We start from the raw sequence: 12734 nt of genomic DNA, 5'->3' as shown, positions 1-12734 counted from the left end.
CCTGATCAGAACTGTGGACCTGAGTGTTTATTTGTGTTGGCCCTATCACAGAAGTAAGTAAATTTCTGAAGCAGCAAAGTGATCGTGAAACCAAGGCTCTTGAGATGGACAGGATCGGGGGTGCCAACCCTCTAGGATTGCCCAGGAATCACCAAGAATTAAAGATTAATTTATAGGACACTGATGCCTTCAACCCTAGAGAAAAATCCTAGGGGCATTGCAAAAAAAAAATGCTTTCTTAGTTTTCTTTGAGCAATTCAGTTTTTTAGTAATGTAAGTCACAGAAATGGGGATGGGGGAGGAGCCACCGAGGTTGGCAATCCTGAGATGGGGCCTGGATTGTCACTGCACGTGTTCTGTTTACATTGCATTTAATTAGGTAGAATGCTTACAGCCAGTTTGAAATTATTTGCTGCTCTGACTATTCACATTACAGTGTGCAGTCAGACTTAATGAAAGCTAAATTCAGCCCACAGTCTGCATCCTTCAACCCCTGCTCCTTTTACAGTATTCTTGCTACAAGGTTAACCTTATTTGACTGATATGCTGCTGCTTTTTACTAGCTAAAATTTAATTCTGGCTTTTGTAGTCAACTATAATTCTTGCTTTTGTAGTCAACTATAATTCTTGGTTGACACTTGCAGATGGAGATAACTAATTTACAATGAGATGTAATGAAGAAAGCTTGGAAGTGTGGGGTTCATCAGCAGTGCATCATCCACCATGTGTTGCTTACATGCTGAGTGCATTAGAGGTTGGAGTAAAGTGAAAAACACATTCAAGATAGCCAGCTTTCAAAAAGGAAACATTGAGTGGAGAGGCTGAATGTACAATTACTGCATATTGTTTAATGCTGTACCTACGTATTGGCATGATTGTGTATATTTTACATTGCTGCAAAGGCTACTACCCCTGACAACATCTGGCAGTAGTAGTGACTTACGCTCCAGAACTAGCCAAACCCCAAGCCAACCTGTTCCAGTGCAGTTACAACATAGGCATCTACCCGACAGTGTGGAAAATTGCAAGGTACGTCCTGTCCACAAAAATCATAAATCCTATCTGGCCAGTTACTGTCTCCCTCAGTCTCCTCTGGGTCATCAGCAAAGTGATGGAAGGTGTCATCGCCATTTACATGGCAATATACTGCTCACTGATGTTCAGTTTTGGTTCTGCCATGGCTGTTTAGCTCCTAACCATATTACAGCCTTGGTTCAAACAAGGACAAAGAGCTGAACTCGAGAGGTGAGAGTGACTGTCCTTGACATCAGGGCAGCATTTGACCAAGTGTGGCTTCAAGGAGCCTGAGCAAAGGTGAAGATTTTTTTATTCATTTACGGGATGCGGGTGTCGCTGGCTCGGCCACTATTTATTGCCCATCCCTATTTGACCTAGAGAAGGTGCTGACGAGCTGCTGCAGACCCTGTGGTGTAGGCACACGCACAGTGTTGTTAGGGAGGGAGTTCCAGGAGTTTGACCCAGCGACAGTGAAGGGACGGTGATTTATTTCCAAGTCAGGATGGTGAGTGGCCCGAAGGGGAATTTCCAGGTGGTGGTGTTCCCATGATCTACTGCCTTTGTCCTTCTAGATGGTAGTGGTCATGGGTTTGGAAGGTGCTGCCAAAGGAGCCTTGCTGAGTTTCTGGAGTCCATCTTGTAGATGGTACACATTGCTGCCACAAGCCTCATTTGAAATGGAAATCTAGTGACTGCTTGTAAAATTCCTGACTTGCGCTTTGTTTCAAAGTGTGCCTGGAAAGCAGGAATAATGTGTACTGGTCACTCTTTAACGGAGTGAAAAGTTTTTCTAGGCTGGGGTATTATCGTTTTCCCTTTCAAGTTGTTTCTACTTTTTCTTTTCCGCTCCCTAATCCACCATTCTTCTACATCTGCCATAAAAACTGGATATATGCAACCTGCCCATCTTGATTTTCCGTCTGATTTTCCTTTTTACTTTCTTCCCTTTGGGAAAGGACCATATTTTTCAACCTCAAGACCAAAGATATGATGCAATCAACAGTGCAGCCTATGGGGATTCACTGGCTGCCTCCCCCTTGTGATGATAAAGGATTTTAATAGACAAGTAAGACCCGTAGCTCCACGGCTAAACGGCGCTATGGTGGACGAGAAGAAATCAGGAGCGGCCAAGAAAGGGTCCAAAAAAATCAAGAAAATGCCACCGAAGGGCGGCAAGAAGAGGAAGACATCCAGAAAGGAGAGTTTCTACATCTACAAGGTGATGAAGCAGGTCCACCCAGACACCGGCATCTCCTCCGAGGCCATGAGCATCATGAAATCGTTCGTCAACGACATCTTCGAGCGCATTGCGGGCGAGGCTTCCCGCCTGGCCCACTACAACAAGCGGCAGACCATCAGCTCCCGGGAGATCCAGACCGCCGTGCGCCTGCTGCTGCCCGGGGAGCTGGCCAAGCACGCCGTGTCGGAGGGCACCAAGGCGGTGACCAAGTACACCAGCTCCAAGTGAAACGCCACAACGCAGTGAACAAAAGAACTCCTATCTGCTGTGAGCTGCTGCTGTGCTGCAGATAGTACAATTGCATACAATGGCCCTAGGTTGTGGGGAGGCATAAATTAACCAGCGTACTGACTCTTGAATGTTGCCATCATCTTGGAAAAATGGAGTTGGAGCAGGGTTAAAGTTTATGTTGGTGGATACTATAGGACAGACTAAAAAGAAAGGATGGCTTCCCTACACTAGTAAGGCCTATTGAGCAAACGATAACTTCAACAAACTGGTCTTAAACTATCCTGCCATGTGTATATATATATATATTTTTAAATACTGAGTCAATGAAGGAATTATATCAATGCGCACAGAGGTGTGTGACCACTGTTACAAAATGCCTGGGCTCAGCTGCCATGTCTCTGCAGTAGAAAACTCCATTTAAGCTGGCGCTAATTGCCTAGGTGTGTGTGAAGAACAGGGGAAAGGACAGATTGGATGAACAGTATCCCAGGAGAGAGACCATGTTCCCAGTAGATGGGACTGGAGGAAAGGGGACAAGGCGATAAATGTTTCAGTTTTTGGAAAATGAATGGTTTTGAAAACAGTTCCTTTTTCAGTCTGGCAAATTTTTCATTTGATTGGTTCGAGTGTGCCAATAGTGGTTCGTTAATGGGCTTCTGTATGATCGTGGCAGCGTTCCAGCATGGGCTGCTCCAAAGATGTTGCCCTTGCTTTGCCTCTATGCAACAGTATTTTCCATTTTTAAATGATGGAAAAAGTGGCAGGTTTCAGATTATTAAATTTGCAGAGATCGCTCTAAATCTGTTTGTAAGAATAGACCCTAGGTGGGGTTATGTTTTCCAGTCCCTTGCAGTGTGAGAGGGAACTGATCCAAAATTGGCTGCAGCTTTCGTGAGGCTGGAAGCTGCAGTGTGAGCACCACCTAAAAATTTAATCGAAAACTAAATCGGAACATGCTGGAAATGTAAAGTGACATTTGTAGAAAGACAAGAGAGTTAACATTTTGGGTGTCATCTTTTGTCACAAAAGTTCTGATAAAGGGCCAACATTGGAACCATTAACCTGCCTTTTCCTCTTGTAGGTGCTAACTGACCTATATGTTTCCTGTTTTCCCAAAACCCTCACCTCACACCCCCGCCGTCCCAAACACTTGCTCATTTTATCAAGCTCGATCAGGGATTTGTTTCCAGCAGGTTGTGCTTAGTAAGTTTGCTGTTGAATGAAGGTAAATGGCTAATGCCAGCATGTCATTGTTGCATTTGGATGCTGTGCCTGGGAAGTGACTGCCCACCTTCAGGTGTTCATCTGCAAGTTTAAAGAACATAGTGGGTGATGTACCATCCACACTAGGGGATTTAGTCTTCTGTGTTAGATAGTGGGAAATTCTGTGTATCTAGGGTTTCGATCACTTGCCATCACCATGAAAGTAGCAACATATTTGATTTTTTTAAAATTGCTTGTGCAATGTTTGTATTGTGTTTGTAATCTAATGTCAAGTTCAGAAAGTTGTCAACTGCCACCCTTGAGAGTTATGTCTGCCCTCCTGGGTAGGTGTGAAGGATCCCAAGGCACTATTTTGTGGAAGAACAAGGGAGCTCTTGCTGGTGTCCTGGCCAATATTTACCCCTCAGCCATCATCACTAAACAAAACAGTTTATCTGCTCATTATCACCGTGCTGTTTGTGGGAGCTTCCTGTGTGCAGATTGGCTGCTGTGTTTCTTACACTACAACATTGACTGTACTTCAATGATTCTTAGTTAGCTGTAAAGAGCTTTAGGATCCTACGTTGTGAAAGGTGCAACATAAATACAAATACTTTGTCTGATTGGCAGCTGATGATCAGCCATGATCTGTTTGAATGGTGGAACAGACTCGATGGGCCAAATGGCCTATTCCTCCCATTCCCTATGTTCCTAAGTTCCTATACTTACCGTAATTGAATAGATTTTTTTTCATGAGCTTTGAACCCTCTCCTCCCAAAACCTTAAAGGTATTGGAACTCCTTCTGCAATATGCAGTTTCATGGGCTGTTGGTGCCTCCCAGTACCTTACCCACCTGACAATCATTTCTACACAAGCCGTCAAGGCGATTGTTGATGGGCTATATTGACTGTGGAGGACAATGCATTTGGGGCCCATCTTATTCTTACCTGTACACAAACAGGGCAATGTCAGAACCTTAGTGTCCAAAATTGGGAATAATCCAAGTTTTCTCTTCTCTCACGCAGTGATGTGGACAATTGCAGCATTCCTTTTTGTTGCCTCAGCAGAGATAGCCAACTTGGTATAGATCAAGACTTGAATCTGTACCCTTTTTACTTTGTGTAGCTCAGGGATTAAGGCTAGCGAGCCATCTCGGGAATCTGTTTTACATTTTTTAAACAAAATTGACTCCAAAGTCAACCATCCTCAGCCAGGAGGGAGGAGGAGGGATGCCAGTAGTTAGTGTCAGGCTCACTGAGCTATGGCAAGGTAGGGAGAGCATGGTGGGGGCATGAGGTGGGGTGGTTAGTGATGAAGAAAGAATTGGTTATGATTCCTGTTGCAGATTGCTATGTGATGATCTCTGTTGCAGAAGTGCATGCCTGGAGACTTCACTGAATGGCTAGATTGGTCTTGTATGTGAAGAGTGTTCAATACTACAAGACTGGGGGAATGCTCCTTGATTTAAAATTTTTAAAGGGAATTTCTGAACACTAGTGTGGAGCTGGAACCTAAAAGTAGAACCCTGGCTTCCGCATCGACAAGCTCTTATCACAAAACTATGAGAAACTTTATTTTCAGACCCGTTTCTTTTTTCCAAGTAGAATTGTTCGTGGAATTCTGTTTATTGTTTGCACTGCTCTGGGTAGCTGCAGGTCGGTTGCACACAATTTGCGTGACTATCCTACTCAGGGGAATCAAAACTGTAACAAGGGATATTTCTGTGGGGCCTGCACCTGGAGATTTTAAAGTTTAGAATACAGTGGACCCTGGCCAAGAAGTAAACTCCTTGACACGACAGAACTGTTTTCTTTAAACATGTTCTAGCGGACAATCGAATACCAACATCCTGTGTTTGTGACATCCTAACCCTGGCTTGTTAAAACCAAGTGAGGATTAGTTGGCCCCGCAAGCTTGGTTTTGTATTTATTATGCTAGTTGAACACTATTTTGTTAGTTGAGCTTTGGGGGTGGGAGGGGGTGGGGAGAGCAGCGCATTGTGGGAGCTGGAATGATACAACAGCTGCAGAGCAGCTGCTGGCAATCCCTGCTGGGGGAGAATGTAACCCTCCTCCGGGGGTCAGAGTTATGGTATGTCTGTCGCCGCGGCAACCAACCAGCGGTTCGCATTCTCTGAACAATTCTGCTTCAGAGCTGCTTCTCCAGTTTGTTCAGCAGAAGGGAATGTGGCATGTGCGTACAAGGAGAATAAGGCCAGTCTGTCAAATAGGGATGAGGCTCAACAAGAAAGTGTTTGTAGTTGTGATACTCCCTGGGCTGGGGCCTCAGAAATAAGAATGTCTCCCCAAAGCATCCACCATTGGTTGCTGTTTCAATGAAAAGACAGATTGCTTTGGAATTTATTTTCAGTTTCTTCTCTCTCTCTCTCTCTCTTTCCCTCTCTCCTGCACTGGTATCTGAATAAATGTACCTCACCCTGTCCTTGGTCACTATGTTGGGAGGTATGTTTGCTCAGCAGGGGAATTTATTCATCTTCGATATCCTCAGAAATGGGAAGCAGGAGGGGAAAACCATGTATGAATGCCAGTTGAGATAGAAGCCAGAATATTAGAAAGTAAAACCAAGGTGCACAAAATACTAGGAGAGACAGATAGCAATAGAGTAGAGAATAGTAAGTTAATAGGTGGAGTCGGAGTAAGGGAGGAAGCAATGAAGTCTCAATGAGGCTCTGAAGAAGGGTCATACAGACTTGAAATGTTAACTCTGTTTCTCACTCCACAGATGCTGTCAGACCTGCTGAGTTTTCCCAGCGTTTTCTGTTTTCAGGGTTATACTCCATGTATGTGAATGCACGGAGTATGGTGAACAAGATTGGTGAGTTAAAAACAAAAAAACTGCGGATGCTGGAAATCCAAAACAAAAACAGAATTACCTGGAAAAACTCAGCAGGTCTGGCAGCATCGGCGGAGAAGAAAAGAGTTGACGTTTCGAGTCCTCATGACCTGTCGAAGGGTCATGAGGACTCGAAACGTCAACTCTTTTCTTCTCCGCCGATGCTGCCAGACCTGCTGAGTTTTTCCAGGTAATTCTAAGATTGGTGAGTTACAGGTACAGATTTCTATACGGAATTATGTTGTTGTAGTGATTTTGAGACCTGGCTCACGGAAGGGCAAGATTAGCAACAGTGTTCAGGAAAGATGGGGCAGGAAAAAAAGGAGGAGGGGTGGCTCTATTGGTTAAGGAGAGGATTGCAGTGCTGGAGAAAGACAATGTCCAAGAGGGTTCAAAGATCAATTTGGTTAGAGCAGTTACATTGCTTGGTATAGTCTATAGGCCACAAACTAGTGGGAAGGATGTCAAGGAACAAATCTGCAGAGAAATTACTGAGAGGTGCAAACATAGTTATAACGGGGGACTTTAATTACCCGTATATAGACTAGGATAGTGGTAGTGTAAAGGCAGAGAGGGGCAAGAGTCCCTAGTGTGTTCAGTAGAATTTTCTACAGCAGTATGTTTCCAGCCCGACAAGAAAGGAGACACTGCTAGACCTATTCTTGGAAATGAGGTGGGCCAAGTAGGTCAAGTGCTAATGGGGGAACATTTGGGAGACAGTGATCATTGGATCATAAGGTTTAGGATGATATTAGAAAAACAATCCAGGGTAAGAACAATTAACTGGGGGAGAGTTGACTTCAACGGGGCAAAAATGGAGCTGGGCTGGATAGACTGGAACCAAAGGTTGGTGGAAAACCTAGCTGAACAATGGGCTACCTTCAAAGAAAAAATGGCTTGAGCACAGTCAAGGTATATCCACTCAAAAGGGAAAGGTAGGGCAAACAAATCTCTGGATGAAAAAGAAGATAGAAATTAAGATAAAGAAGAAAATGTGTGCTTAAGATAGATGCCAGGTAGAAAATACAATTGAGGACCAAGCTGAGTGCAGAAAGTTCAGAGGAGAGGTGAAGAAGCAAATAAGAGAAGTGAAGAGAGATTATGAGAAAAGCCTAGCAGCCAACATAAAGGGGAATCCCAAAGTCTTCTGCAGGTACATAAATAGTAAAAAGGTGTTAAAACGAGGAATGGGACCGAAAAGTAGATTTGCATATGGACAGAGAACACGATTGAGGTGTTAAATGAAATCTTTGCATCTGTCTTTACCAAGGAAGCAGATGCTACCAAGGTCATGATGATAGGAGGAAGAAACTCTGTCACTAGATGGGTTCAAAATTGAAAAGGAGGTGGTATTGGATAAACTGTTAATATTTAAAGTTGACAAGGCATTGGGACCTGATGAGATGCATCCACTGTTACTGATGGAAGTGAGAGTGAAAATTGCAGGGGCGCTGGCCATAATCTTGCGGTCTTCCCTAGATTCAGGGGAGGTGCCAGAGGACTGGAAAATTGCAAACATTACACCCTTATTCAAAAAATGTTGAGGATAAACCCAGCAATTACAGACCAGCCAGTTTAACTTTGGTGGCGGGGAAGGTTCTAGAAACAATTTTTTGGGATAGCATTAATAAATGGAAAAATGTGTGTTGATTAGGAAGAGCCAGCATTGATACCTTGAGGGAAAAATCATGTTTACCTAACTTGCTAGAGTTTTTTGAAGAGGTAACAGAGAAGGTTGGTGTGGGTAATGCTGTTGATGTAGTGTACATAGACTTCCAAAAGGCATTTGTTACAGTGCCACACAACAGACTTGTGAGAAAAGTGATGGCTCATAGAATAAAAGGGACGGTAGCAACGTGGATACAAAATTGGCTGAGTAATAGGAGACAGCGAGTAATGGTTAATGGATATTTTTTGGTCTGGAGGAAGGTTTGTAGTGGAGTTCCCCAGGGGTCAGTATTGGAACCCTTGCTTTTCTTGATATATGTTAATGATGTAGATCTGTTATGCAGGAGACAATTTCAATGTTTGCGGATTATACATTGTAAACTGTGACAAGGGCAGTATAGAACCTCAAAGGGACATAGTTGACAAGTTGGTCGAGGGGGCAGATAGGTAGCAGATGAAGTTCAATGTAGAGAAGTGTGAGGGGATTCATTTTGGTAGGAAGAACATGGAGAGATAATATAAAATAAGGGGTACAATTCTAAAGGGTGTGCAGGAGCAGAGTAACCTGGATGTATTTGTGCATAGATCATTGAAGGTGGCAGGACAGGTGGAGAGAGCAGTTAATAAAGCAGTTAATGGGCTTTATTAATAGGAGCATAGATTACAAAGGTAGGGAAGTTACGCTGAATTTATATAGGACACTGGTTAGACGTCAGTTGGAGTATTGTATACAGTTCTGGGCACCACACTTTAGGAAGGACGTGAATGCATTGGACAGGGTACAGAAGAGGTTCACAAAAATGGTTCTAGGGATGAGAAAATTCAGTTATGAAGATAGATTGGAGAAGTTGGGAATGTCTCCTCGGAGAGGAGAAGGCTAAGAGGAGACTTGATAGAGATGTTCAAAATCATGAGGGGGCTGGACGAAGCAGATAAGGAGAAATTGTTCTCACTCTCAAACGGATCAAGAATGAGAGGGCACAGATTTAAAGTGATTTTCAAAAGAAATAAATGCGATGTGAGAAAACACTTTTTCACACAACAAGTGTTTGGGCCTGGAATACACTGCCTGGAATTGTGGTGGAGGCAGGTTTAATCAAGGCATTCAAAAGGGCATTAGATCATTATTTCAAGAGAAACATTCAAAAAGGCATTAGATCATCATTTCAAGAGAAACAATGTGCTGGGTTACAGGGAAAAGTAATGACGCTGAGTCATAATGCTCATTTGGAGAGCCGGTGCAGACACAATGGGCCGAATGGCCCCCTTCTGCACTGTAACAATTCTGTGATTCTGAGCTCTAGTCTCTTGGTTGGGATTCCAACACTGTACCTGCTGCAGGTTCACATCCAGCAATAGACTGGCTTTCAAATCGGTGGGAGGCAATTTCTGAGAATGCTTTTTTTGTTTGTGTTGTCTATTTGTTATTACCTCATTGCAAAATGTGTGTTCTCCAAGGACAGTGAAGTTGATGGCTCGGTGGCTTGAGGGCTTAACTCCAATTAGTGTTTGGAAGATGGGAGGAAGAGTTTATTCACCAGCAGCAACAAGTTGCATTTATATCACAGAATCACAGAATCTTTACGGTGCAGAAGGAGGCCATTCAGCCCACTGAGTCTGCACTGGCTCTTGGAAAGATCATTGTACGTAGTCCCATTCCCCTGCCTTATCCCATAACCTTGCACATTCTCTCTTTTCAGATAGCAATCCAATTCCCTTTTGAATACCTCGATTGAACCTACCTCCAAAACCCCCTCAGCAAGTTTGTTCCAGACTCCAACCACCACTCCGGGTGAAATGTTTTTCCCACACATCACTTTTACTCCTTTTGCCAATTATTTTGAATCTGTGTCCTCTAGTTCTTGATGCTTACTTGAGTGGGAACAGTTTCTCACTATTTATCCTGTCCATATCCTTCAGGGTCTTGAATATCTCTATTAAGCCTCCTCTCAATCTTCTTTTCTCGAATGAAAACAGTTCCAACCTATCCTCATAACTACAGTTCTTTATCCCTGGAATCACTCTTGTGAGTCTCCTCTGTACTCTTCCTCAAGTATGGTACCTGGAGCTGGATGCAGTACTTCAGATGAGGCCTAACTAGTGTCTTATACAAGTTCAACATGACTCCTTTACTCTTGTACTCAAAGTTCCTATTAATAAAGCCTAAGATACCATAGGCTTTATTAACTGCTCTCTTAACATGCCCTGCTATTTTCAATGACTTATGCACATATACACTGAGTTCCTCCACCCTTTATACACTCTCTTCATATCCTTCCTACCAGAATGAATCACCTCCCACTTGTCTGCATTGAATGTCATTTGCCAATTGTCTGTCCAATGCACCAACATGCCTATGTCCTTTTGAAGCACAAAACTATCCTCATCACGGTTGGTGAGCCAGTTAGCCGGTTTAATGTAGGAAAACATCCCGAGGTGCTTTGCAGGAGCATTATCAAACAAAATTTGACACTGAGGCACGTGAGATGTTAGGGCAGGTGATTTGAAAATTTGGTCAAAGCGATGAACTTTAAGGGGTAACTTAAAAGAGAGAGAGGCGGAGACTTTAGGGAGAGAATTCCAGAGTTTTTCTTGTTTTTTACATGTATTTCCCGCGCTTTAGTGAGATGATGATGTGGGCAGTTTTGTAGCTTGTGTCATACTTTCCTGTTGTTGCCCATCTGTGATGGTGAGCAGCCTCCTGCGGGGAGGAAGAAATGGGAATCCTGCAGGGAGGAAGAAATGGGATTCGGAGTGCAGAGCAGTGTAATGAAGTTTACACCACTAATGACTTTCTCAGTGACCAGCAACTGGACCAGTGATACTGACCCTTTCCCAGATCTGTGGGAGCTTTTAAACTTAAGGGTGAGGGATGGACTTCCTGTTACTGATATTAAGTCACCTCTTTGTGCCAAATTTTCTGGGGCACCTGAGGATGGAGATGGGGGTTTTGATTTCGAGGGGCTGGCAATAATGTGCAGCAATGGATGGAGGGTGGAGCAGGAATCTTGCTTTTCCTCCAATTTGGGTCAAGCTCGTTTAGAGCTTGGAGGGAAAGGCTGGGATATTTAAAGGGCAGACAAGTTTGAGAAGCTGTTAATTTCAGATCACCTGAGGGGAAGTGGATACACAATGGAGAGCTAGTCCTGGCTGCCACAAGGCTTCACCCTGGCCCCACAAGACATTTAGTGGGGCAAAAGGGGATGGGGTCCTTGGCACTGTACTGGCACAGGGTCAGCACTTTTGCCATCGTGAGGGCAAAAGATCAGGGGCAAGGCTACTGAGGGCAATTTCCCACCAAGAACAAAGGCTCCACCCTGCACAATTGTGTTTTGGGATCCTGGCGATGAGCAGTGACTTCACAGGAAGGGCAGGAAGACAGCGGAGGCTGAATGCTCAACACAGGATCAACTGCCAAAGGCAGAGCTACTCGGAGATGAGCGAGTCCTAGTGTTGTAAGAGGCTCTCCAGGCAGATGGTCGCAGACGTCTGTGCCCACACTGCTGAAGTTTTTACAGAACTGGTCACCATGCCTTGCCAGTCGTCGTTGAAGTCACTGTGACCTTGAAGTTTGCTCTGGCTCCTTCTAAGGATTAGCTGTGGACCTTAGTGGCATCTCAAAAACATCCATACCCAACTGCATGTCGCTGGTCACTGATGTCCTCTTTGCCAGAGCTGGACAGCAAATTCCTTTAATGGCAGACATAGCCTTTCAGGGACAGAGGGCTTCATCATCATAACTGATCCCCCCCCAGGTGCAGGGCATTATCAATTGAATCCAGGTGGTCATCAAGGTGCCCAGAATCTAGCCAGTGAGATTGATCAACAGAAAGGGCTTCCAATCGCTCAGCATACAACTCGTCTGCGACAACAAAAATAGCTTCCTCCATGTGTGCTTGCTTTCCTGGAAGCTTCCGTGACTCCTTCATCCTCCCCAGTCCAAGCTGTCCCTGTTCTTCACTCCAATCCCCTGAGTGTGCAGGTAGATTCAATGGCACAAGGGGAAATATGGCCACTGATCCTTCTGTGGGAGCTCTACGCAGAAGCACAGAGGCGATACAAGTCAACTTAGTCAACAGGACAACCATTGAGGAAGTTCTCATGCTTCTGAAGATAAGACTCTGGTACCTGGATTGGCCAGTTGCTGTTCTCCAATAGTCCCCTCAAGGGTCTCATTATTATGGTGGCCTATTGCACTCTCCAGAATGAGGTCTTCCAGAGAGTTGTGTGGACTTTGAGGACAGTGAGGCCCTGGAAAGGAACACTTCATTGGGGGGGAGCAGGAGGTAAGAGAGGAGGGGGAATTGGAGGTGGAAGGAGATGACATTGAACAGAGAGGTGCCCCTCGAGCACAGTGAGGTGGCTGCCACCTCCTGGCACCCTGTGGAAAGAGGAACTCCCTCCTGCTCATAGCCTCCAAAATTAGATCCAAATCAACATCAATGAAGCAAGGATGTGTGAGGGTATGAGGCCTCTGGCTCCCCTGTGACATCCCAATTCCCTCTGGTGCTGTGGAAGGTT

General features: G+C 44.5%; 2 protein-coding genes across 12 annotated transcripts in view; both read left to right on the top strand.

Annotated features, from left to right (window-relative positions):
• Positions 1–12734, top strand: part of pknox2 (pbx/knotted 1 homeobox 2) — a 432107-nt gene that overhangs the window by 158005 nt on the left and 261368 nt on the right. The window lies entirely within an intron of this gene.
• LOC121269586 (late histone H2B.L4-like) lies at positions 2117–2485 on the top strand. The gene has a single exon (XM_041174288.1). It carries the CDS (start codon positions 2117–2119, stop codon positions 2483–2485), a length of 369 nt encoding a protein of 122 aa, XP_041030222.1.

Source organism: Carcharodon carcharias, chromosome 25 (assembly GCF_017639515.1).
Source record: "Carcharodon carcharias isolate sCarCar2 chromosome 25, sCarCar2.pri, whole genome shotgun sequence".
Classification (NCBI taxonomy): domain Eukaryota; kingdom Metazoa; phylum Chordata; class Chondrichthyes; order Lamniformes; family Lamnidae; genus Carcharodon; species Carcharodon carcharias.
The sequence above is the reverse complement of the archived record's forward strand: the minus strand, read 5'-3'. Positions and strand labels throughout refer to the sequence as shown.